Source organism: Fringilla coelebs, assembly GCF_963513975.1.
Source record: "Fringilla coelebs genome assembly, chromosome: 2".
Lineage (NCBI taxonomy): Eukaryota > Metazoa > Chordata > Aves > Passeriformes > Fringillidae > Fringilla > Fringilla coelebs.
The window spans coordinates 25,319,007-25,346,975 of NC_140029.1; the positions used below are offsets into that span (position 1 = coordinate 25,319,007).

The 27,969-nt window shown below is 36.8% G+C and overlaps 1 protein-coding gene across 1 annotated transcript in view; it reads right to left on the bottom strand.

The window, feature by feature from the left end:
• Positions 1 to 4,482: 4,482 nt before the first annotated feature.
• Positions 4,483 to 27,969, bottom strand: part of ANKRD10 (ankyrin repeat domain 10) — a 37,260-nt gene continuing 13,773 nt past the window's right edge. Inside the window, exons 3-6 of the mRNA XM_084223507.1 lie at positions 27,128 to 27,219; positions 12,596 to 12,831; positions 8,987 to 9,082; positions 4,483 to 6,134 (exon numbers count right to left, since the gene is read on the bottom strand). Coding sequence (XP_084079633.1) covers positions 5,668 to 6,134; positions 8,987 to 9,082; positions 12,596 to 12,831; positions 27,128 to 27,219 — 891 coding nt within the window. The 3' untranslated portion in view covers positions 4,483 to 5,667. The remainder of the gene's footprint in view (positions 6,135 to 8,986; positions 9,083 to 12,595; positions 12,832 to 27,127; positions 27,220 to 27,969) is intronic.

Sequence of the window (27,969 nt, forward strand, 5' to 3'; positions counted from 1 at the left end):
AAGATTACATTGCACCTTTGCAGTAAAAGAAACTCAGACAAACTTATTTTTCTCCTTTAACTTAGAGTTTCAGCTGGCAAGAAGAAATATAATTAAGACTGTGCAACTTAATTTTGTGTTCAGCTTCAAGTACTTGGTTATTTCCCTTGTGGAAGCCTGCTCAGATTAGTGATAGAGCCAGGACACTTGTCTTCAGTGACTGCACTTCAGCCAGCTAAGCCTAATTCCTGCTGATCTGGAAATGGTTATCAAGTCCTGTATGTGCAGCTCCATCTCAAGGAAGCAAAGATAAATTACTCATCAACACTTAGGCTTTTTGGAGAGAGAGATGATGCCCAGCTTTCATTCTCATACCACAGGTAACATTCATTATGCTTTTTGGGGAATGGCGGATGATTTTGAGAGTGATAAAGCTTTTAAATTGGATATTAATAATTCCCATTCCCAGAACTGAAGTAGATGGTTCTTTTATAAATTATTCCACTGTATTAAAAAAAAATTAAAGCCAGATATGCTTTAAAAATAAACCATCTGCCTTAAACCAGAGTTCTTTTGATCCTTGCCTGTGAACAACCAGGCACCAATATGAGACAGGAAACTCTGGGGAAGGAAGGAGAGGTGTGAAATGTCTGGGAGTCATTAAGCAGAAATGTAGTTACCAGTTGCCAAGAATAGTAAATCCTGCTTACACAAGACCCTTTTTTTTTTTTTTTTCCCTGATTCAGCTGGGTCTCAAGGATTTTGGCTCTGTGAATCTGCACTCCCCAGTCCTGCAGCAGCAGCAGAATGGGATGCTCCCATGGTACCATCTTCCACTCCTGCCTCCTATGCTTCAGCCTAATTGCTGCACAGCACTGTCCAGCACAGGAAGGTGCCACCTCTATTCCTTTTCGTTCCTGTAGGACATCTACAACACTGCTCCATCCCCAGGTTACCTGACCCCAAACATGGCATCCAGGACTTCCACCCTGGAGCATCAAGAAATTAATCTTAGCTGCATCTTGACACAAAGCCATACTTGGATTTAGGGGCAAATAACAGAAAAAGAACCACAAAACACCCAAAACCCAAAAAATCACTTATTAGAGTGCCAGAGAAGATGTGGGGTTTTTGTAACAAAGGCCCCTAAAAGCACCATTAAAAAGAATTTCACCAGGTTAGTTACCAGCCTGGAGAACATGTATCAGGGTTTGAATGTGTCAGTGGGAAGCTGCAGTGCGTGCCACAGGTCATGGCACCAGCGAGGGAGGAGTGCTCCAGCTACCTCACCCTCTGCCACTGCTGCCCTGCATTCCCAGCTCAGGGCACACAGAGGATGTGCTGCACTGGCTGTGCCAGCCTGGAAACACAAACTGGGCAGCTCTGGGCTGGGGAAGGCTTGTCACTGACCGGGAGAAAGTGGCAGCACACAAGAGGCGGAGGTGTGTGCAAAGCTGTAGCTGAGGAAGTGTGTGTGCAGCAGCTGTACCGTAGGTTGTCCCTTGTGGGACAGCAAGGAACGCTTCTCTAGGTGTGTTTTCTGCTCAGGAGTTATTGCCATGGTTGTGAGGCAGCTCTTTTGGATTTATTACATTTGTAATTGGAGTGACAGAAGCTCGGTAGTGATTCGTAACTTGGATATAAACAGGAAGGTGGGGTTCAGTTTCAGACTGCAGGAGGCCAAGGTTTGTTAAAGGAGTGAAATGCACAGGATTACAGAGTGGCTTTTGCTAGCTCACTGAATGAGAGCCAGAGCAAGGATCAGGATTTGATCAGTAAGATGCAAGACCAGCATCTTCAGTTCACAGGGTGTGAAAGTTATTTGCACCCGCTCTTGAAGCCAAGCAGCATCTCATCTTAATCTAATACCTATCTCAAATGAAAGCTTTCCTTCCTCACTGTTAGAAGTTTAGACTAGATTTTATTTGGAATCAGGGGATTGTTAAAAATATTAAGGACTCTAACTACGTAAGAAGTAGTGTAACACTTCCCTCTTCCCTCTTCCAATGCTGCTAATTTTAACTACTCGGTCAGAAATATTCTGTATCAAAATACTGCCTGAATCTGTACTGACTTGTATTTCTGCCAAAACTCTGCAAATGGTTTTGAAAAGCAAAATAGGAAAGGAGCTACATTTAGGGGAAATTAGGGCAAAACATCAGCATCAGCCAGAAAGAAATAAACTGAAATTTCCCACAAAACTGAGAGCCAAAGAGATTATAAAGAAGATGGTGAGAATAACCAGTTAGTGAACTCCATATGACATTTGCAGTGGTGCTATCGAGTTACATCTGGCAGATGGAAAGAAAACTTTGTTTTCGGACAGCCATTTCCAGAAACAAGGTAAGAGTAAAACAAAGCAATACCTAAAAAAAAAAAGTTTGCTTGATGCAAGTATTGAGAATTTGAGACTTGGACAAAAGGCCCAAGTATGAACGGTCCTACAACAATACTGCCCTTGCCAGGCAAAGAGCTGGTGAGGCTTTACCTCCAGGTGTTTAAATCCAGCAGTCCCTCCAGAACTGCACAGCACAGCTTCATTCAAAGGGCTCAGCACTGCTGTCAGCAGAATCTGAGACTGTAACTCGGGCCTGAGGAGCGCCTGTGAGCTCTGACAGCCTCCTCAGACTACCTCAGCTCTGGCACAGCAACCCCAGGAAAGTCTTCTGCATTTTTACAGCAAGATATTTAAAAACAAGGCCTCTGCATCATCAACAATTGCATGTACCTGCCCACTGCAGGCTTGGAAGTGGATGATTTTTAAGGTAATTTCTAACCCAGGCCATCCTATGATTCTGTGGTATGGAAAGACACAGCTGCACCTGGCGGAACTCATTCTGTGCTCGACAATCCTTTACCTTCCAGTTCAGCACAGAAGTGCAGCTGGATCTGCTGAGCTCCTTACTTTTATAACTTAGTGCTCACATGTATCTCAAATTACAAGGCAAACTGAAATCCAGAAAATTCCAAGTAAGCATGAGAATTTTTTTTTCCTGTGAGTGTGGTATGGGTTCACAACAGCAGCAAACACTTGGGTATGTATTCACCAACCTCAACCATGCTGGGATTCTGTGATTCCCTATTTCATGTTTCATTGAAGATTTATGGGATAATGTAAAATCAAGACTTTAGATGGCCTTTGCAGTAAATAAATATAGCCTCAAAGAGCACCTGCAAACACACATCTTTGAATTTTTATCCTTATTTGATGTTTTAAAATTTATACATCTCAGCTCTTGCCTGAGTCACCCTCTGTCACAGAGTTCTACCTTTGCAACATTAACTGTAGACAAAGACACCAGGGGACACACATAGTGCACCTACATCATATGGCCCTCAGTGCCCTTCTCCACGTAATCCTAATTTAACCACTGGCTTCAATGGGACCTGACAACAGATACACACCTCCAAATCTGTCTCTGTATCAGCATGTGGCTGAACACACACGCACAGAAGTGCTTTCTAAAATAATTTGAAGTACAATGTCTTCCAAGGTATTTTTAGGTGAAAATGTGTGAAGAGCAAGTGAATGAAAGCCAAATGTACACAGATTTTTAAAATCTTGCCTTATGAATAGAGTATAAATCTTGCTAAAATTATCTACCTAACATGACACCCTCATACGCCAACTTACCAAAGCTGTACCCAAAGCAAGCTCTCTAGGGACCAGTTTACAGCTATGGTAAGATGGAGTAAGGTAAGATGCAGTGCTTATTATGAGCTGCTTTTATTTATTTGAAGAAGTACCAGAAAGCATGTGGAGCAAACTTGGCAAATACTAAGATTCCCCAAGCCCAAATGCTACAGTAAATGAGAGCCACTGTCTCCTGTCAGTACAAGAGCAATGGCCCAGGCTCCTCCAGGCACTACACCAGCAAATTAAACCATCTAAATCCAGGGCCCAGGCACAGCTGCCCAAGCACAAGCAAGTGGTTAATGTGCATGCCAGAGCAGCTCATCTCAGGTGACACTCAGCTTTCACTAATGGGCTTTTTTATTTTCTTTCTTTTTTTTTGTGTCCAGAAGGCATTGAGGAGTACTGCTGGTCTGCAAAAGAATTGGTCAATTTTCCTGTCAGTCCTACTCTGAATCTGAATACACTGTGAGCATCTGGTGCCTAGTGAACCATATAGAGTGTAAAGGCTAATTCAAACACTGACTTCTCTGCAATGAGTAGCGTTTTGCTTAAAGATGTTGGAATGAGACTATAATTTTTTTTTTTTTATTTACAGACAGGCAATGATTTAACCCAGTATTTTTTAAGAAGAAGGCAGATGCGACTTATCATACACCTGATATCCAGTTTGTGTTTCTGTAATTCAATCAATCAATCAACTTGTCAGCCTGTTCCCATTTGCTTTCATATACTGATAAGAAGAAATTCACCAGTAGCCCTGAGCAAGATTATGAGAATTATAAACTAATTGTTTATAATTGTGTGACTTATAAAACACTGAACACCTGCTCAACTTGCTGCTAAAATAATAACATCTAAACAAAATATTCAGATACAATGCGTTTCTTTATTTTTTTAAAATCCAATTTGTAAAGGTCCCTTTTTAAACAAAACAAGAACAAAAAAATCAACACAATTCAGAGGGCTTATCTCATTTACCATATTCTTCCCCACTCTTCACTTATAACACAAGCAGCAACTTATAGTATTAGTGCTCATATAGTGCACTTATATGAATTTTGATTTGTGTATTAAGCATTAAATACAATGTATTTTCTGTGAGCATAGCCCAAAGAGTACACAACGTTACATTTTCAAAGCATATGTTAAAAAAAAAAGACAATAAATGTACATCCAGGACAGTCAAACTCAAATATTTTGACTTGGCAAATTCTCTAACGAGTAACAGCAATTTTAAACTGCGTACAAAGCAGAACAGTGCCAACATGCCTCCAGTCTGTGAGCTATGGTAAAACATCAAGCACACATACAAAGGAGAGAAGCCAAAGAAACCCACCACAGAGCTAACCTGAGGCACACCCAACTGCGACTGAACAAAGGCAGCCCACGTTCCCACTCTGTAATGCAAAGAGCCCAACAACAACAAAAAGCACTTCTACGCTACAGAAAGTGAACAGCAACTTCTTCCAAATTTGTCTCCGCATTTTTAAACAACTCGTTCCAAAAATTTAAAGATGAACAGCTAATTATACCAAACAAATGTACAAACTATAAAGTCAGAGAAGCTCCAGAAGATTGCCACTGTCAACCTTGCATAGTGAGAGCTGGCATTGATATTGCTACCATAGCTTCAGCAGAAGATACGGAAAAGAAAAAATTTTACCTCTAAGTGATGCACATATGTAGCATTTTCTTCACAAAATTCAGTTAAACATTGTTTTAATAAAAGGGAAAACAGCTCTAAAAAGGGAAAGATAGTGTTCACAAGCTTAGAAAAGAAATACAAAACCAGAACATTCCATAATAAAAAAATAAAAACAATAAACATTCCATCATGACAGCACCTATTTTATCACTAAATAAGCCCCATACATGCAACAAACTACAACTATTGTATAAGGCCATCAAATCAAAGGTTTACTTTTCATATAAACAAAGTGTAAAAATAGCAACAAGTTGCGATCTTCAAATTTAATGCTATGTGAGGATTCTGTCCCCCCAGTTTCATTTGGTAGCAATTTCAATATGCATTTGATATAAATGTCATTCATCTAGGAACCGTGGTACAAATACATTGTGCCTAGGACAGTATTGTCGTATCTCTGTTCGACCTTGACAGAATTGGAATGCTCAACAACACTACTGAGTTCAGGGATGCTTTCAGCAGTATCCCCAAAACCATGATAGTGTCCATAGTGCAAAGTGTCTCCAGGGTCTTCCACCCACGAGGGCCGGTTAGAAACACAGCTACTGGGGCTCCCATTCAGGTGCAGGGATCCACACATATCAGTGGAATTACTCATGGCTTTCTCGGGCTCCTCGGTGCCGTTAGTGGCGTGCATCCGATGCCTGCTGGGGGAAGTGACTCCAGGAATGACGCCGTTGGGGGTTAATGCTAAGCACTCCTCACGCCTGGCATCCATCCCACTGAGCTGTGGTGCGGCGCTGAAATCCAAATGTCCATTGATGGCACATCCATTTGTCAGTGCATTCAATATGGAGCTACTGCTATTCATATCTGCATCAAGAAATACACCTGTCACCAACAATTAAGAATAAATCGAAATACATCAACATGTCTCCACTATACTTCGCTTACTTAAAAATGTTTCCATACACAGCTTTGAAAATCTATCCTTTCTTTATAACAAAGTAGGTAGTTCCAAGTAATGAGATCCGATCAGTAAATTTGTGGCATGGATTCTTATGTTGAAAATGCAACTATCTAGCCACAGTTGTTTTGAAAATATGCCTATATTAATCTTTGGAAAGACAATGTGAACTTCTCAGATATTTTTTTTTTTCATTTAACTGTAAGAAGTAAGTGCAGCTGACAACATTCTGGGCAGTGTTTTCAAGGGAGGAATAAAGTGATCTTTCCACTTTAACAGTAATGCGCTCTTGGGATGGAAGATTATGTACATACAAGAACTGAGTATCTGTGAAAGGGTGAAGGGTGGTTTTTTTTCCATTTTTCAGCTGTAATTTAGCTGTGTTTTTTTTTCTTTTTATTTGTAACTCTCACAGTACAGTATGCACTGAAGTAAGCCACATAAAGAAATGTTACACTGGAGTGCTAATATAAAATGTTTCCAAGTTCCTTTATTCAGAAAGTACTTCAATGTACCCTAGTAGCTTGCTAAATAACATACTGGGCAGGTTTGTATTCTATGCTATGTTTATAACAGCATGTGTACAATCCACATGCAAAATGCCATATGAGAGCAACAGCAGAGTGCACAGAAGACTAAAAAATAATAGTAGGAAACAAATTTCTAAAAATGTGCATGCAAAAATCACTGACAACTGTTTTGAAGCAATTTCCCCATTGAAGTTAGTAATTAGTACAGTAGGTTTTGTTTCCATGAACAGATTTCATCAGTCTGTCTGAAATGCATGTTTTTGCAGTGGTACTCAAAAGTACTAGCACAAAAAATGCATGATATATTCTGCCTTTAAAATCTGATTTATGTCTGTATTGGTAAAGATGAGCAAGGCAAACATAGCAACTACAGAGCTATGTGGTGACATCTTAAGATTTTCCATTCTGTGATTATCCTTGGATAGATGCACATATGTTTATGTCTCCATGAATGCATAAACCCATGTGCAAAACAGGATTGCATTTACTGCGCATATGCAAATGAATTCAGTTAATTTAGTCTGTTGGCAACTTCCCACATTTGTAAAACACTGGGTTCCCATTTAAGTGACACATAATGAGTACCACTGTCTGACAAGGAAGAATCTGGAGTTTTGGTTCTCTCTGTTTTTTGCATGGCTATTATTTGAAGTACGAATTACAACACTGATACTTCACAGACACCAGTATGTTACACAAGAAATGTGTCCAATTTGTAACTCTCTAGATGTACTGACTGGAGTTTCCCATTTAGTCCCTACATCAATTAAAATAACCACATCAGCCAACCTCACTAACCATGAATTCTCATTAAAAGTGGAAAAAAAACCCCATAAACCCATCACGACATCAAAGTTAATACTTCAGTGATAAAAACGCACAAAAGGAGTTTCAGATAGTGTTTATTAACTGAAAAGTGCAAAATTTTAACTGTTTAAAAATAAACCATTATAGGCTGGTTTTGCCAAATCAAATTTAATAAATCTGGCACTTCTATAGTTTTAGTGATAATTATAGAATGTTATTATTGGTTTAAAATGAGCACCTATAGTAATACAGCAATAGTACATATTTATGAAAGAAAATAATTTTTCAATAAATAAGAACACTTAGTAATTATCACTGGAAAATACCATAGTCTACTTTTAAAGTATTGATTATATATATGTATATCTATTTATTCCTAATATATTAAAATATTTATTATTATCATTCCTTTTGTTGAATTGGATCTGTGGTACAAAGCATAAACATATTTCTGGCAGAAAAAATTGATAAATAGGAAATTAATTTCTGAATGTAATAATGCACAGCTGTAGTGACTCCATGTCTTAACCTACAAAGTGCAAAAAAGGCTGACCCAAGACAGTTTTAAGCAAACTCTATACACATCCCGTCACCAAAAGCATCTTGATTAAGCAGCCCTTAAAAAAATCTAGAGCATTAATATTGACCAATCCTAGTAACACTTTGACTGTTTCATTATGATTGGTACAAAACACACAATCTGTTTTCCCAGGTACACTAGTTCTAAATAGTAGAACTGTGATGTCTGGTCTTCTATTTACATAAAAAACCCCACAGCAGGATCCTGCACCTATGTCATTGTGTCTGAGCAAGTTCTGGACACAGAGTGTATGTCTAGACTATTCTCTAGAGTATTTATTGTACTATTTTGAATATAGTTTTGTCACAACATGTTATTTTCAAAGCTAGAATATGCTTCCCTATCAAGTCTTCTTACTATCTAATCAATCAAAATTAACCAAATAATTTAACTTATTTCTGAATTTCCTTTAACTGAAAATTACAGCAACTAGAAGCAAGGCACAACGTAATACAAGCCTCAGGTTAAAAGTGAAACAGCCATCGTGGACTTGTTTACTTGAAATGTTAAGAAATTACTAACAAACCTTCTCTTTCACCATTACAATGCATTGCATGGAACAGCTAATTTTTGATACCTACTAAACTCCCAATATAATGGGTGTTACAGCAATACAATAGTTTTCAAGACTCCAGACAACAATGTGCAAAAATAAAGGACTAAGTTTTATATTTAAATTAAAAATAAAATGCATATTGATTCTTGCAACGACAAGGAGTTTGCATTGCAGAAACAGTGTATATTTCAATTTCTTTTGGTCCAACAGAAGTACTCTCCTGTTGTTTGGTGTCTTCAACCATTTGAATGTTGTTGTAGTTAACAGGAAACTGTCCACTCCCACCTGATACAACAGCAAACTCTCTATCAACGTGCATATTGTCAGCATCGTCCTCAGCTCCTCCATTCAGCATTGGTATTAAGCCATCAAAGCTGTAAGCTGACAGAAAAAGTCATGTTTAGTCATAAGTGTCCACTTGAAAACTCAGCCAACAAATAGATGATTGCTTTGATTATTAAAGCAAAACAGAAAATTACCAGGGTACCTATCAGACCTACATATTAAAATTACTAGTATCATGTACAAGTAGGTTGAATGAAGAGAAATTGAAGTTACTCAAACTTGGGCTTTACAGGGGTTGTGGCAAAACCAGCACACTGTCCAACTCACATTTGTCTACTGCCAGTTTAGACTGCTCCCTTTTTCACTCTCAAGGGCCAGGTCCCAAAACCCCACCCTAATCCACACCAGACTGCTCCCAGGGATCTCTTCAAGAGCTGAACAAGCAGAACTGTTTTCTGAAGGAAACTGTCAAGTGGTTAGACTGCTGGGGGGAATGCTTTAATAAGCAAGATGGGCTTAATTTCACTACTACTTCTTGTACCTACCCAGAGACCCGCTCCACTACTATCCCAGAAGGCCCTGCTCTGCTCTCACACTGACACTGGCATACTTTTCTACACACACTGCAAACACTCTCAATATTAAGTTGTAAATGCCTGCTTTGGGGAACTGCAATTCAGCTCCCATTACCTTGGGCACAATCAAAATTTTCATAAGCTACTAATTTTTAAAGAAACTTATAAGTCCTGAAGTGTTCCAAGGCCAAGATCACTGAGGGCTTAAATGACGTCAGGGCCCTTGGATCAGCAGGCTTCAAATTACCCTAAACCAGGAAAGGAAAGACCTTTTTTTTTTTTACTAACTAGAGGAATATGTAAGTGCAGTTTCATGTTGGCCAATTCCAAGGTCCAGTTCCAGGAACGCCCTCCATCACACCTCACACAGAACACCCAAAGCATCTGTGCTGAGGCTTGTGACAGAGACACTGGCTATAAGCAGCACACATCACAGAGCACAAGTCAACCTGCTGAGGGCTGCACTACAGGGGTCAGGATTATGACTGACACAAACACAGCTGTGTGACCAGTTGGCTCAGTGTGCATCATCATCATCATCATTGAACCTGTGCACCCTCTGCTGATCTTCCCAGGAAGCAGGATGAAATTTCTAGAATTGATTTCAGAAAGATGGACATAAAATTCAGTTTAAGTTTCCAAATCAAAATTAAAAACTATTTGGCATATATTCTGAAAGTGGTCACCAATTTACTTCTGGTAATTACACTTGAGTAATTAGTTTCTGATACAGTGTATTATGTATCAGCCTTGCCTAATTTTGAAGTTTAAGGCTTCTTTTAAAACTATGCACCTGTGAGCAGACACACCTTTGTGTATATAAACAATTACAAGTAATGCCCATCCACTGCCCAGTTTAGTTATTCCAGGGCAAAGCACACCTTAAGCATTTATCTTCTCTCAACTCTACTGCTTACAGCTTCTTGTAAGGGACATATGCTGTTGTAGCAAGTCGTTCCAAAGCAGTGATTGTTCCAAATTGGGGTATGGCTATCAAAACCTGACTTTTCCCTGCAAATATAGGTTGGCTTCACTCTCTGAACATCTGGAATCTCCTGTGCAAAGTCTTTAAAGGACAACAGACCAGTGTGGTTTTATTAAGAGTTTAAAAATACCACAAAATTTGGCTTGTTCTGTAAAAAGGCCAGCTAAGCACAAAGATGTACTGATAACTCATTACTCAGCTCTATTATTACATCTATTTGTTGTTTACCAAAATGCCTCAGGAACAGTGACTCATTCTCAGTTCAAGAGACTTTTTACATCAATGCAATAGTTATTACTGATGCTGATGTCTTTGAGGGCAAACACGTCAGATTAGAAACTCCCACAGCTGGGATGCATCTCTTAGTTACTCCAAAAACCTTCAAGCAAAACCAGCAAAGCTTTTGCATTTGTTTGTGAAGGTCTTAAAAAGTCATATTGTTAACAATTCAAAAATAATCTACTCTGATTGCTTTCCCAACATTTCTGTAATTGTTCAGGAGCACTTGTTCACTTCAAGCACTGTCTGTTTATTTGCCCAATCTAACTTAGGTACTGGACCAACTCTGAAGAGTGAAAGGTAACGTAGATACAGCACCACTCCCCCTGATTGTGGGGAAATGCTGCCCACTGACTAGCTTGGAGCATATTCTGAAAGAGACAGCTGCTGAGGAACTCAGATGGGGCAGCTCTTCAAAATGCAAGATAAGTTAACTTGACTTCAAGCAGTGCCTCCTGGTAGATCAACGGACTGAAAACATCTTTCTGCGATTGTTACGGACACTTGTGTACTGGGCAAGTTTTCTTATTCTACGTAGCTACTTAGGAAATACTTATTCCTGAAGTCTTGTATTTAACTGCCAGGAACTCTTCTCCATAATGAAATTTATCATTTAGACCAGCTACATAAAGCAACATATCCTGTTTATGATTGGCCATGGAGTACCCAGTTAAGGTCCCTGATCCTGGTATAGGTGAAGCAGTGTTTGGATAGCAAGTACTGAACAAATAGTAGTGTTGATATTGACACGATTTATGTTGCCTACGTCATATTTAGAAACATGGTTTAGATCTCAATTCCATGGTTTAGGTCTCAATTCAATCTGGAATTAAGCACTGTTTAAGCCCATTCTATTTGGTTCACTCAAAGTAACTTATGTTAGAACATCAACTTTAACTGAAACAAAGTGCCTTCAATGAAGACCTATGAAGTCTCTTTCCTGATGCTAAAGAAAAGCATACTTTAGCATCATCAGAAAAAAGGAGGTTTGAGTGCAGAATTACTCCCTTGTTTTCAGTAAGAATTTCGTGGGATGACCAATAGAAAAGAAGAAGATAATTCTCCTCCACCATGTTACTCAAGGTGTTTCTAAAAACATCTAAAATCTAAAAAGATTTCTACACAGATCTCCCAAAAAGTATCTTTAGGTGGTACTACTTCATCATCACTGGCAAAGCAGTAACCTCAACATACAAGGCTGGATAGGAAACCTTAAGGCTCATTCTGTTCTTACACTGTTGTGTAAGATAGCAGCTCCCCTTGTAAAACAATCCAGGAAACTCAGGGTATGTTAATTTACAGACATAACCCCTCTTGATTTGGGAAACCCTTGTGCATTCAATTTCTTCCATGTACCTTATGTAGCAGTTTCTGAACTGTGAATTAATCCCTGAAGGGGAAATTACATCAGAACATCCAAACATCTCTGTGAATCAATGGAACATTACCTGGCCCTCCTGAAGCTGAAGAAATTGAGGAAGGAGTAGAAGCTAATTTCAGCTCCTACTCCCCTGCATAATTATTCTCAGCATCATGCAGCTTTAGCACTCTCTGGAAATAGAGATTTCTGAACATGCCAAGATGATGACAGGGAGAACTGGGATCTTGTGGCATGGAGTAATTGTATTAATCTGCTGCTTGTATAGATATGTAATTTAGATATGTGAGTTTGTCAATAATACTCAACATCCACTCCAAAAGACTTTAAAATGTTTATTTTCCTTTCTCAGCAACAGTATCAACCCCTCCCTTTTACCTCTGGGGTCTCACCTTCTGTTCTAGCCTTCTTCACTCCAGCAGACTCCGTATCTTCAAAGGATCTCTTTCGACTTGTCCCACCACTGAATGGATTGGGACCTGCATTCTGATGAACCCCATTTAAGGTGCCATTGCTATAGAAACGATTCAGGTGACAGTTCTGGAGGTTCAAGAGAAACTGGGCACATTCTTGGAAGCCCTGGGTATGTGCAAGGTCTGCTGCTGTCAGGCCACTGGCATTTCTCAAGCTGTACAATACAAAGAAACTGGATTACACTCATTCATCAGGCTAGCTGGCTGCTGCTGCTGCCCTTACTGACTATCTATCTGCTGGTGATGAGAGAAAACATACACTTAGCAAATTTTCCATTAAGAAATTAGTTATCAATCTTAGTTTTATAACTATCTTAACTTTTTGCACATATATCTCACTTCTAAGCAAAATTTGGGAGACAATACACTTAAATAAAATCAATATACTATGTGCCTTAAACCATCTTCCTATTTAAACTTCTCAAAATGCTTTACTCTAAAATAGTCTGAAGTAGCTGATCTTTACATAAACTTCAGACTAATTTAAGTTTTGAATTTTACCGTCTTCTGCAGTTTATTCTGCAATCTATTGCTTTAACTTGAGCAAAAGATCAAATACTCAAAACAAACTTAACATGACTTGGCAATTGTCCATGGCATTCTGATTTCTAAGGTAACAACAACATCACTATTTTTCCTAACAATAAAATACATACATATATAGAATAAGATAGATAAAGATGCTACACTTAGATGTGCTTTGCTTATACTTTTGTTTCAGGTTTGTTTCTCATTTCAAAGTGTGTGACATCATAAGTACTGGAACTTGCTTTGGTAATTTCAACCAAGACTTTTATGTGCACAAGAGAATAGCACTGGATTTTGGATATTCTAGTGCATCAAGGAGGTTAGGAATGAAATCGGGGAGGACATGTAGATATGCAGAGGTTTAATTTGAAAAAGTGTTGAATTATGTGCATTTACACTAACACACAGGATGTCTTGTGCTTAGCAATTTAGGCTAACTTCATCAGGAAAAGCGTAAAAGTGGAGACAAGAAAGCCAGGAATGACAAAACTAGATGGTGATGCAAAAGATGTCCATTAATCTTTCCTAATATTTTTCCAGATAGATGTAACTAGTCAGAGAAGTGGAATTCTTTTTTTCTTGGCTTCAGTTATTTCGACAAGTCCCTTACTTAAAAATCCAGAAACAGACCACCTAACAGAACAAGAATTCAGAAGATTAATAGACCTGATTCTCTTGAAACTCCAGCTCATGAGAAGAAATCAAAGAACAAAGCCCAGATTTGCTTCCTAGATCACTATAATTTACTTGCTATAAATATAAAAAAGAAAACCTTTAGAAACTATTACAGAATCATAAAACCCATAATCTAAACCAGGATTGATTTCATTCCATACTGTACTAAGTCATTATTTACTTGGACTACAAGTGAAAATCCACAGAATAGCAGCCAGGAGTGGTTTAGAAAGTAAGAGTTCAGAATACTGAAAAACCTAGTTAGTCAAAAGAAATGAAACTCTGAGGTGATATTAGTTTTGAATACCTACAGGAGAACTGCAAAGTGCTGTGCATCCAGTGTAGGCAATGAATGGGATTATTATAAACAAAGGAGAATTAAAGCTAGCGTCAGGAGAAAGTTTAAGAGTATAAAGGTTGCTGAATCTTGAGAGGCGTCTCTTCTCCTCATTGTAAGAGCTGCCTATGGTATCAGAAATTCTACTGTCAATCCTTTCCCCTGCTGAACTAGATGACCTGTTGAAGCTGCTGCTAAGCAACAAATATTTGACACTCCTTTAGCAATTCTGATTTCCTTGTGCAGCATAAGAATGTAGAACAATGAAACTACAGCTTAGGAAACATAAATTTTAACAGATCTGTTCTGTTCAAGAAGAAAAGCTCAGTTCTCCGACATCTTTTTTAAATTTCCAAGCCCCAAAAGAACAATAAAAGAAATCTAAGCAAGAGCAAAATAGACAAAGTTACGCAAAGATGAAAATTACAAAAGCAAAATAGTATTGAATGGCCATCTATTTTAAGAGAAGTTCAAGAAATTCTATTACTTAGCAAGTACAACTGAACACTAACTCTGCTTTTCAACTAACTCTGCTTACTGACTGTAAGACTACAGTTCAGTCACCATTTTCCAAAGGATCATCAATGTCAGATGCCAGAGGCATTTGGAGATTTATAAATGAAGATCAAAGTGTGTAAAGCTACACAACCAAACTCTGAGAAAGAAAAACTAAATTTCCCAGGAAAAAAAATTAACAGGCGTTAGAGATTGCAAAACTTTAAAATGCAATGATCTTTGATATTTAAAGATCTGTCCCACTCTTACCTCTTTCTGAACTCAGATTACTCTTAACAGGTAGACAAAGATGTGCTTGTTTTACAGAAATATCCTGGAAGCACTGCGCTGATTTCAAGGGACTCAAGCCTACTGGATTTAACATTCTTGCTTCTGAAGCTTAGAAACACCTCTTTTAAAGGTGTGAATCTGAATTTAGCCTATCAAGTTAGTAATGAAAAGAAAAGAGTTCAATGAAGTAAGTTCTAGATGACTCTGAAAACTGTCTGAACAAATGTTATGGAAGACAACACAGATGCTCGCTCTGCTCAGTTACAGTGGGAACACTAATTTGAATATTTTTTCTATATCCAGTTGTCCATGTCCATGATTTTAATCAAAGCCTGATTATTCTTGGACTTTCATATACTTTCAAATTTCTGTTACACTGCCTTGCATTCCAATATTAACAGGACGCATTAAAGGAAAAGCTGGCAAATGTTGCAGAAACCTTCCATCACTTTCTCAAAAGAGGCTAGAAAGATAAAGATTACAAAAAGACCTACTTCTTTAGCTGATTTCTCTACCTTTCTCTAGGAGGAAAAAATCTCTCAGTGGGAACATAAAAGGCAGCAAGAGGTAGCTGGGCTATATTAGCCTATCATAACCAAATGCAACTAATCAAAAAAAATTGCTAATGTAACTAGGAATACAATAGAAAAGAAAATGCTCTTAACTGAGTTTTACCCAGACTGGAATAGTTTATGTATTTTCAAAATAATTCAAAAATACTGTCAATGATGGTAAGGATTCTGAGTCTGCAACAGAAAAAGTGTAAAATACTTTCCTTCCAGAAAGCCTGGAGTACTTGAATGAATCAAAAAAACAGGATATCTACTAGACCATTCTTTAAAAGTGTTAATCTGAACTTGGAGTGGAACCACCCTGTTACAGCTGTAATTACAAGGAACATGTAATACTATATCTGCTGCCCATGTCTGGCAGCGAAGTGCCTGCCTCAGCTTATCCCAGGAGCTAAGAATTTAAGTGTCATTACTGTAGACAGACTAGATTATATGGATGAAAATAGAAATGGTTCACTGTCCCAACCACACATTAGAGGAGTTCAACCTCTTATGTGCAATCCCTGTTAGCCCTTGGTTATGAACAGCAATTATATGTAAACTGTCTATCAAGTGAAAAGGAGGAGGAATAATATGTGATTCATTTGGCTACAATGTGTAGTAGCCACGTGACATGGGATGCGTGGGTAAAAAAGGGAAGAAAAATCAACAAGCAGGAAACTCAGAGATAATCACTATATTCAAGTAAATTTACAACTCTTTCAGTTATTAGGTGTCCCTTGGAAGGTACTTCATTTATTGTAGCTGCTGACATAAAGAAAAAGGATTGGTAAAGAATATTATAACTGAAAGTAACTTCAAGACCTGGGCTGCAAAAGAAAAACACTGAAGAAACAGTGGACAGCATGGACAGAACTACCACAAGGTCATGAGTGTTGGGAAAAAAAAAATCTTCTTTTCCACCCATCCTCCGCTTTTTTTAGTTAGCTAAAAATCTCTCTGGTACCAGCTTTGATCTTTTATCCTAAACTTCTTAAACAGTGGAAGCTCCAAGAAGCTCGGAACACACTGATATTAAATCTTCAGGCAAACTGTCCTTTTGTTACTGCTAATTGTACAGCATATAGGACAGGTCTATTTCTGCAACTGCATTACTCAGAATTAAAAAATGGGGATGGAAATTTCTAGTGGGTTTTACACTTTGTTTTGTGGGGGTTTTTGTTGTTATTGGCTTTTTTTAAAAAACTTTTTGCTTTGTGACAAAGATGCCAAACCTCAGGACAAGCTTATGTTTCTTTTCAAGGTTGGTCTCTCAGCTAGGCTTCTAGCTGAAACAAGACAAATAGCAGGTCACAAATACTGCATTTTTCATGTGAATTCATTATGAAGGAAGAAGCCAGCAGCAAGGAAGGTAAAAAAATCAGAGTAAGTCTGGGAAAGCAACATGTGTCTTATGCTTAGTCAGCAGTATTCCTTGACTTGATGCAGAATTTTCTAAAGGTTGGCCTAGTAATTATCAAATCAGAGAGCAGTGCTCCAAAAACTTATTTCCTTCTCTCTCCAGTAAAAAAGAAAAAAGTCAAAAACTAGAGACAACTCTGAAAACAAAAGCTCTGAAAATGTCATTCCTTTTTTTGGCACCTGCTCCAGACAAAAATATACATGAAGGCAGGAACTGACAAACAGGAGAAAAATTCCCTACTTAACATTGCCCAGGGCTAAAGGCAGCCATCAGAAAGTCAATTCATTCCATGTTTAGAAAATACATATCTTGCATCCTTTCCAAGGCAATTCAAGTATTTGAAAAATGACTGAGTCCTTCTCAGGGTTTTTCATTAAGCAGCAATTTTTGCTAGATACTTTATTCACTGTTTCCATGTAATTCTTATTACTAGAAACAAACTAAAATCATGAAGCACGCTATTATTTACCCTCAGCCTTCTCGTAGGCTAAAATCCAGGAGCTGGGAAGAAGAACATCTTGTTTTCTTCAAAGTACAGAAGTATAAGATGCTAACTCCAACGCAAAAGAAGAATGCCAAATGTAAGGAAGGATACATTTTCAAATTATAAAGTTATTCTAAATAGAAAAAAAACCATGAGAAAAGACGATGAAAGCCTGAATATGGATGAGTAGTTGATCTTGAAGTTTTCTGACATATGACACTTGCTTATCACACTCTGTAGTGACGGTGTTTTCATAAATAAACTCAAAACACACACTGATATATTGAGTTAACATTCTGACTTTTGCATATGCATTTATTCACAGACCTACAGTGCTCAAAAAACTCTTATAACATGTTTTTCTTCTTCCATCAAGTGATGTCCACAGGCAGTCTTCAAAACTGACTGATCTTGGCATGAAGAGGACTTTTTTTTTTTAGGATCCATTCTTCTCCCTCTGGGTTGACATCATCTGAACTCCCATTCTAAATGCCCAGTTCATCTGAGAGTCCTGGTACCCAATTAAAGCAGCTATAAAGAGGACACTGATGAAGGATGACTTTAGGTATTTTCTTCTTCTGAAATGCTTTTTCAAAATTGTTGGCTGCAAGTGTAACTCAATTGTTGCTCTAAACCAAGAGACAAGTGAATTATCTGGCCAAAGAGAATTGGTGAACAGAAACACGAATTTAACTTTCAGCTTAGGTTTATTTAGGAGGAAATTTTTATTATTTCAACCTAATTTAAGACATTTACTAAAGGAAGAAAAAAACTGAGGCAAGCTTTTTAAAAATATTCAAGATGCTTCCACTATGGTTAAGCAATAGAAAGTTTAAAAAAACCCCACCAAAACCAACAAAACACTCAAAATTTAGAATTGTTTAAATATGACTTTGTGCAACGAAGATTTACTTCAGTGTAACGTACAGAATTTACTCTTTGAAAGATCTGTAGAAAGAAAACAAAGACTTGTGCTTCTCATATTGAATCATAAATGCTATTGAATTTACTTCTAAAAATTGCTTCTAAGTTGCGTCAGTTGTTCGTTTTTCATATTCATTGGCAGAAAAAAACAGGTAGATTTGTCTTTTTAACATAGAAATACCTTAGAAATACACTATCTTCAACTTATAATGTCACATACCTTGAAAAGCAAAACAAACATTTGCTAAACAAAAAGTCAACAATAAATATTTTTGAAAATCATATATGTAAAAAAAAATCTCCTGAATGTTTAATTTAAAATAGTGATTACAGCACCTACAGCTTACTGTGTTTTTGTTAATGCCATGCGACAATCTAAGAAAATAAACCACAGTTTTCGTATATCAATGTAATATCTGTTAAAAATTACTGATCTCAACTTATCTATTGTTAGTTTACAAATAAAAATGTAGATAATTGTAAATTAGGGTAAGCAAAGCATGCAAATCTATAGATTCTATATCTGAATTCCTAGATTAGCATTAAAACCAATCACCGCAACAAATACCTCAACAGTATGCCTTGTGTGCAGAAAGGAAGCGATACTGAACATTCAATGCCACAACTGTAAGGTTTTCGGAGAAGCACCTGTGGCAGTTTCAGCAGTTTCTATATGGAATGCTCCCCCTTTCTAGGATTACTTGAAAAAATCAAGTCAATTCGAATTACGTAGCTGTAAAACATTGACATGTGTAGTTTTTACAGTTTCAGAATCTTCTGTTTGATTTAAACGGGCAATGGTGCATAAACAGGAAACTTATAAGGGATCACATATTTGCAGGCAACATTAAGATTAAAAGTACATTAACATACATAAAGTGCTGTAGCACATTATTCAATATGTAAGCCATTATCATGTGACCACCTTAACAACAAGATACTAAGCCTTTTATGCCTTTAAAAGCATTATAACTTTCATCCTGAAACCAATTTTTCAGTTCTTCACTGAAATTTATATAGAATGGATTAAAGTTACCGGTCAACTCATGGCTTCAATTACTTTAAATTTAGTAGGCTGTATCTCAAAAGAATTAGTAGCTATTCCTATATACAAAAATTAGCAGATACAAGGATTAAAACAAAACAAAAGAAGAAAGAGAAAAAAAGATCAGAACACTAAAACGCCCACAGTGAGAAAAATTGTTTCCTATATAAACAGTAGCATACTAGTCTAAAATTTCTAAAGCAAAATTATTTTAAAATACTAAACTTCAAGTGTTTTAACCCTTTGGTGTCCAAATACAGAAGTTATAAAATTGTATCAAACTTTTTTTTTCCAGATACCAAGAGAAAAATATCTTAACTAAAGAGATGTGTGTCACTGCTGGGGCAGCTATACAAATTCATGCTAGAATTACACACTGGGCATCTACAAAAGCACAAGTTGGTGCCAAGTTTTTATTTCACAACAAAGCATCTGGCAGCTGAAATTATTTTACACTTTTAAAACCAGTGCTAGAGTTCTTGTGAACACCATCCAAAATCATTACAAGAGGAATATACTGAACAGAAGAACTCTGCCTTGTGAAGCCACTCTCTCCACAGGAAAATCAAAGTTCACTCTGAATTATGCAGCTATAATTAGCTCCTAGATACTTCAACTCCTGACTGAGCAAACATTGGCAGAAGAAAGAATTCATTAACCATGGTAGGCAACGCTGCAGTTACCACAAACATCACCATCAGGATTTTTTGTTGCATCTGTAGTACCATTTATATGCTTTAGTAAAGACCTCAAACGGTGCACTTCATTTTCAGTGCCTTTTCTACAAAATATTCACATTTCCAAGTAAATCTTTCCCTGATCAATATAGGCTTGACTTGGCCTAGTTCCAGCAAGAATATTTTTAAATTCATATTTCACTATTTTAGAAGTGATTCCTAATAACAGTTCACAATGGGAAGGCAGGAAAGACTATGATAATTCTTGAAACAACAGTCTGATTGCAATACAGCCTAACAGAAAAGACCTTTCCTACTAAAATGAAAGTATTTCCTAGATCACTAGCAAAATTTAATTCCAAATAAGAATCTTTATAGTACTGCAGACACTTTAAACACAAAGAGAATGTAAGAGCTACTTAGCCAACCTTATGACATGAGAACTATCACTGCTGTTAACTTCATGTTTCTAGAAACAGAGCAAGAATTGCAAATAAAGTTGCTAACAATGAAGAAAGTGTAATGGAAAACTACTGAGGACAGGTTCAGAGCAAACTCTGACTTGAAAAGATAAAACAACCTTGCAATACAGATATCCACCAAGATGACTCTAGTAGCAAATAAAATGTCATTATTTCTCCTCAACATAGCAAATGAAACCCAAAGGTAGCTTAGAATTAGAGAAATGAAGGAAGAAAGCTTCTCTCAAATATGCCAAACTTGAAAGAAAGTTCAAGCTGTTCAGTACAAACAGCATGGACAGTAAATGTTTGGAAATAAAAATGAAAATAAAGAGGTAAATTAACGTTAAGGTAGTTTTGTGCCAAATGCAGGGCAAAAATCAAGAATGAAAGAACTATAGGTAGTAGATGGTTTCATTATTTTCCCATAATAGGGACACTATCAAACTACACTGTCTTGTTGGGGTTTTTTTGGTGTCAAAAATAACTTGGCGTGTTTACTCAAGCAGACTTAAAATCTTCTGGATTAAGGAACTGCTGAAGTGCATAAAACCAGTTTAAATGAGCTTAATGAAAAAAACCCTTAAATTTTTCTCCCTTTATAAGAATATTTATCCATTGTATATAAGCCCAATCAAGCAAAACAGAATGAAGCTGAAGAGTAATATTTTTCCCTAGGTTATGATTACCAAAGCTCTTCCATGGTTTGCTAAGCCTCAATGCCATGAGATACATCTTGCAATCAGTAGTGCATGACACACATAAGGAGACTTTTCTGAGCAACCTGAACGTGTTCTGGGCCACACCACAGCTACCTCCTGGGTGTTTTTTGTCCAGAGGCTACTGGTCTATGGTCAACTTTTGGTCTATGAACAACTTTACTGAAAAGACACAAACCACATCAGCAAATAAAACCCAAATCAACATGGCAGGCTAGAGCAGACATTGCAATAAACAATCCTGTCATCACATATCTAGTAAAAACTATTGCCAGATCAAGCATAGCACCCCTACAGATCACCATTACTGACATCTGGACTAACCATCAGAACTAGTAAGACTACTGCATCTGAGATATAATTGCTTCTTTCACTGTATTTAACTCTGGCCAAACTCAACTTCATAACACTTTGGTTTCTCCACTTCACTTAACTGTACCCAGGTATCTGTAGCCAGAATTGCTTATCTTGCAGGGAAAAAAGAAAATCTTAAGGGAAACTGCACACATTAATGTGAACATCAGCACAATATATTACACAAAGGTAGATCAATCCCAACAAAAAAACCCAAACATTCATGTAAGAAATCTGAGCTATCTGCATATACAAGTCTTGGCAACACTTCCATATTCTTTACCCAGCTCTCCTGGACTGAAGAAAAGTCAAGAAACCAGTGCTATAAGGCTTCCTCACTAATGAATAAGCTAAACTATCAAGCTCACATGTATCTAGTGAATTTCCTCTCTATGTTTCAGAAAGGTCATAACTATCATTGCTTTAATGATGGATTTTACTTTATTCATAAAAAGCACAGTGTCTCATATTCTGTGCTATTTTACAGTCGATATCAGTAATCACTGTTGTTATTCCACCCCCACTAAAAATAATCTGCATTCAAATGGAACAGGAATTCAGTGGTACGAGTTTGCCTCAGCTTCCTGCAATTATTAGAAGTGTCAGTAATTATGAAAACTACATTTTTCCAAACTGGTTTACTCTAAGACTGAGCCTCTCTCATTTCTTATCAGTCACCCATGCATACACATTCTGCTTTGGTATTTCCAAATCTTTTCTTCAGACTAAATCCAAATTACTGCCGTACTTCATAATCACAAGCTCCTACAAATCACCTCAAGTACTGCTACAACCATAGCAACCAAACAGGAAACCAAACATGGAAGAAATTACCAAACTTTAATTGCAGTCTTTTTAAAGGAGAATTAGCGTTTCACCACTGAAATATACATGCCACTTTGAATTTGCCTTCCCATAACAATTTATATAAAATGGGAAAGGCAGAACAAATTCCAACGTGTATCCTCTACACTGAAAAATGGTCACTACAAGAATACTACAGTGATGGCCCTTAAAATGCTTATTACATACAATTAAACAAGAATTGCCATATATTCTTCCGTAATTATACAGCAGTGTTTAATAATGCAACAGCAATTAATCCAGCAGTTTAACTAGTATCTGGAGGCAATCAGGTTTATAAAAAGAATGTGCATGAAGTGGTCTGAGTTTGGAAAGTACCAAACAGATTATACAAGCACTAATACACTAATTAACAGTTAAGAACCTCTCAGTTGAAAAAGCACCTAAATCCAAATGATCAGTAAGATCCTAAAGCATTACTCTCAAGATGATGTTTATTTAATGACTGTAAGAAAGCAGAATGCTCTTCCTTCTACACTGAAACTGTGCTGTAATACAGCTTCTGAAGTAAAGAGGTGACATAGTTGTGGCACTTCACAAGTATGTTAACACCAGAAATGGACTGCAATTCAATATTAAAAGTTTGGTAGTTAAAATAGCTAGACAAGAAAAATAAGCTCACAGTAAAAACCTGCAAATAGCTCCCAAGATTTTCAGAAATCAAGAAGATACCCATTAACTAAGACAGGAGATTTCTGAACCCTGAGACCCTTTAAGAAAAGAGGCCATGTAAGCTCCTCCAGACTGAAAAGGAACTGAGGGTTTGCATCAGAAAGGAATAGCCAACTTCTGTGCTGTCATGAAAATGTCACATCACTATCTTTTCACTAGAGGTGACTGATTTTCAGAAAGTCAAGAAATCTCAAATGACAAATGAGAAGAATAAAAGCTGAGATATCACGAGAGTGATCCCGTGGAACAAAAATACAAGAATTTCACAAAGGACTAATCCAGCAGCACTAAAAAAATCACAGCAGACAGATTTCTGTTATGGAAGATGGACAGCAGCTGTGAAGAAGAACAATTATATTAATATTGCCTTTTTTAACAATATAATGAAGTTTGTGACACACAAGTTTGACAAGAAGAAATAAAATTAAGTAAATCCCTGTCAAAGAATGAGAATAAAGGTCTTGCTGAAAAACTTAGTATCAGTGATAGGACATTTCTGGCACTGAATTTACACACTCAGATGAACACCAGACAGCTTTAACAAGAAAGTGGCGGAAGTGTCTGCCTAAACCAGATCAACATCACAGTATGAATCTGTCATTTGGAAACAGATGTACTGGTTTATTTATCTCAGCATGACACTGCTTCTACTCAAACCTTGAGACCAGAGTATATTAAAACTAGAAAGGAAATTATCTCTTTAGGTCTCATAACATGCCATCATGGTATAGAACCCAAATTTACCCAAAACCTGAAGATTTCAGGCAAATAAAAAGCTTTTCTATAATACTATTCAAAAATCATGATGAGTAAAACCTTTAAGCAAGCAAGAATTTGTGTTCAATTGGATAGGTACATACCAAGCCACAGCCCATTCCACAAGTTACACCTCTCTCTATCCCAGGATAATAGAGTGTTTGAAACTTCTCTCTTAGTTCTAAATCAAGACACTAAGGAATACACAACTGCTTAAAGGACAGCTGCAGAAGAATTTTTATTCAGAGATAAGTGGACACAATGCACAAGTGCACCACATGCAAGCAGACATGAAACAAGTCAGGATAATCAACACTTGCATCTGCTTCGTTTTGATTCAACAGTGTCCTGTGTTTACAGCTGAATTTTGTATTTTTATATATGCTGTGATACCATCTATATAACTACATTAAAACACAGCATGTAAGTAAGAGTGCAAAAGAGTAAAACAAAACATGGCACCAAGAAGGCTTTTCCTCTATAAAGAGCTGTGGACACTTGTCTGTCACCATGATAAATAATACACAATTAACCATACATAAATTGCATCAATATGCCTTTTAGTGAAAATCCAGCAGTAATTATGGATACTTTAAAAGGTACTATCCACATTAAAAAGTCAGTTACACAGCAAACCTTTTCACTCATATGAGGACATTGTGACCACCTGCTTCCCCCTCTTCAAGGGTCCATGAATACCATAGTTAGTGGAGCAACCATTTTTATGGCTGTAGGACATACTGTGCACAGAATATGCTTCAGCTAAAATGAGAAGGTAAATACCACAAAAAAATCAAAATATTTTCACTAGGGTACAATTATTATTTTTTAATATTATTAAAAATTTACACAGGAATAGAGACCCAAATTCTCTCTCATCAATTAGGAAAACAATGCAACAGCTTAATGAGATTTATACTGCAAAATCCTGTCTTTCTTTGCAAAAGCAATACACTAGCAAGCTTGAAATATAGTAAACTAGAAAAATTCAAGTGAGGCTATTTTATTAAAACTAAAATTCTTACTTTTATCCTTGACTATTATCAATATTCTTTGTCTTCCAATATAACCAAAGGAGGAAATAAAGTAGAAATGTGGTAAACACTGATAACAAGATTTCTCTAGTCCAAGTTACTTCATTTTAACAGCAATAATGACTAATTAACAAAAAATACACGTCTTACAATATTACATTAGTGGTTACTAGTGTTTGTGTAATAATGAAATCTTAGCATCCCTGTTCTACTTGCTATAAAAAACTAGGGATGATGGCATTTAGGACATAAATATATAATGTAAAGGTGCTGGACTAATTGCAGTCCCAAGGGGTATTTCATTCATCCTTAAGAAATTAGACTTCAATACTGTTAACTATACTAAGAAATAAAGAAAAAACTGGATTAGAGGATCTAATCCCAGTAAATATAAAAGTACTTATTCATCATCAGTACAGATCAGCAGTTTAATTCTAGTTAGTGCTTAGTTCTGCATTTCATAAAGTTCTTGCCTTGGTTTTATCAATCAATTATCAGTCAATTATCATTTCAGTTAACATATATAAATTAAAACCCAAAGATATGGCTAAAATCCCTCTCCTTTTCTTCTAACTGGAGTCATAAAATCAGAACTTCCAGAGCATCTACATTTTCATGTTTTTACAAAAATGAGGAAATCTACATAACCATTAATCAGGGCCAGCTTTCAAAACCAGATGACCCAAAATTAATCAGCGTCAAAAGCATATACATGGATTTGGCCTAATTTAACACACTGAACCTGAAAACCGTATTCTAAGGAAAAAAATCCTCACCCCTATCAGTCAACACCTAATTCCCTCAGGTGACAGGGCCAAGTCCTTACTCTCTAAACGATTAAACTTGGGTTGCTCCACAAGCCTTTTGCACTTGCATCCCTGATCTTACCATCCTCGGGATAGGACCTGATGTTTAATTAACTATCTGAAACATAGATGGAATTCCAAGTTAGAAAACTGAGAATTCACGTTATTTCCTGTTCATTAAAACTGATGTAAATCTACACTGCTTCTGCTGCAAATAGCTTTGGTCAAAGACAGGTATCACCCATTTCACATTGTTTATGCAGTTCCACAACTTTTCTTTTGGTTGGCTACTTTGTTAAAACCCCAAGACTACATACTAATTGATGATGATAATTAAGGTTTGCTCAATTCCACAGTAAATTTAATTCCAAGTTTACCTTAAAAATATCCAAAAGTGAGTGAAAAATGGGAAATTATACATTTAAGGCTGATTTAATGTGCTTGTCAATAACTGAGACAGCTTATTTCATTTTTCTATAAAGAAATTTCTTCATACAAAGCAATTAGTTCACTACTATTAACTTAAAGGTTATATATTCCCTGAACACTCTATGACACAGCTAAAAGAGTTAAATTTTATGGTAGATTTACCAAGGCAGCATTACAAAAATAGTAAGATGGAAACCAAAGGGTAAAACAAGAAATTAACTAGTGATTCTTATTTCACTTACAACTTCAAAGTTTCATAGTGCAGGTTAAAATACAGTAACTAGTTACCATTTAAGATAATAAAACTAGTTCTAATTAAAACATATTGCTAAAGTATTGATATTATTTATAAGCCATAGAGCTTATACTCAACATTTCTAGGTGAAAACTGCATCCATTTTGTCCATGCTGTAAGTTGCAAAAGTTTGTGAGCTTTTCTGAATGTTTTTGCAGTACATAAACCTTTAAAGAAAAAAGTTAACAGGGCAAATACACAATACACTAACAAACAGTAATAAACTAATGGTGAAGTGTGTGAATTGCTGTGTTGCACATAATGCTGCTTTTGCATTGTTTTCTATATTTATTCACCAGTGCAAGGAGCAGATTTCTTGTAAAAAATAACTACATGCTGAATAAAGTGTACATTTTGGGGTCATCTGACAGAAGCACAATAAATATTTTACTATATCAGATGTATGTGCAACACTAATGTAGGGTATCATTTAAGGAAAATTAACTTTATTACTAGACATGCAAAATATCTTAGGCTTTATTACAGTTGGACATGTCTAGCTGTCATTATTATTTGGATCATGTGTCTGCTGTTTTGACTTTTCTTTCTGAAATTAGTATCTATGTTTACCAATGTAAGTTAGTCAGCTACACACACAACAATCAACAACAAGAAAAAATACCTCACTTACTCTATTTGCGCACCATGAGCCACAAGGGCACTTATGGAATCCATACTACCAGACCGTGCTGCTTTATGAATAGGAGTTTCACCAACATAATCCTGTAAAGACAAACTACATTTTGTCAAGCATAATCTTTCTAAAAATTAAAATACTATTTTACATTATTTTAATTAAGAGAGCAGATATATACAAGCAGCACTTATTATTAGCTAGCAAATACATCAGGTACTTTATCATTACTTTAAAGTCTGCAGTTGGCTTTCAAGTACATTAGACTTTCAGCAAGAATTAACATTAAAGGCATTTAAATTTAACTCAGAAGATGAGCCTTATCCAATAACTCAACAATCAGCAGACTCAGATTCAGAAAACTGGTTAACCCTCCCAACATCCACCACCGAAACATGTTATTCTAACACCTTCATTTCCTGGCACTCCTTTCCCAATACACTGGGCTGCACAAGCCCTCTTGAGCTCAGGAGCAGCAAGGCTGAGTCTGTGGGACTGTGTTGCTTTCAGATCTTGCTGGCACACTGACTCAGTCCTTGAGGGTTGCACCATCAGCACTCGGCAGGAGAGGAGCACATACGCAGAGCTCTACTGCAATAGAGGTGTTCACAGGACAGGCCAGATCTCTCCCAACACATACACATTGATTCACATCCTATATATTTGTCTCTTCTGATTTTCTGTCAATTTATATTCCATTAGTATTAACCAGCACATCCAATAACTTAATTCTTTTGCATAATGTGCAGACATACTGGGGGTAGAGTATTGCTGTCTTACAGGTTAACAGGGAGGATCTACAACGATTCTATAAATCCAAGCAAGCAGCAAGTAAATTC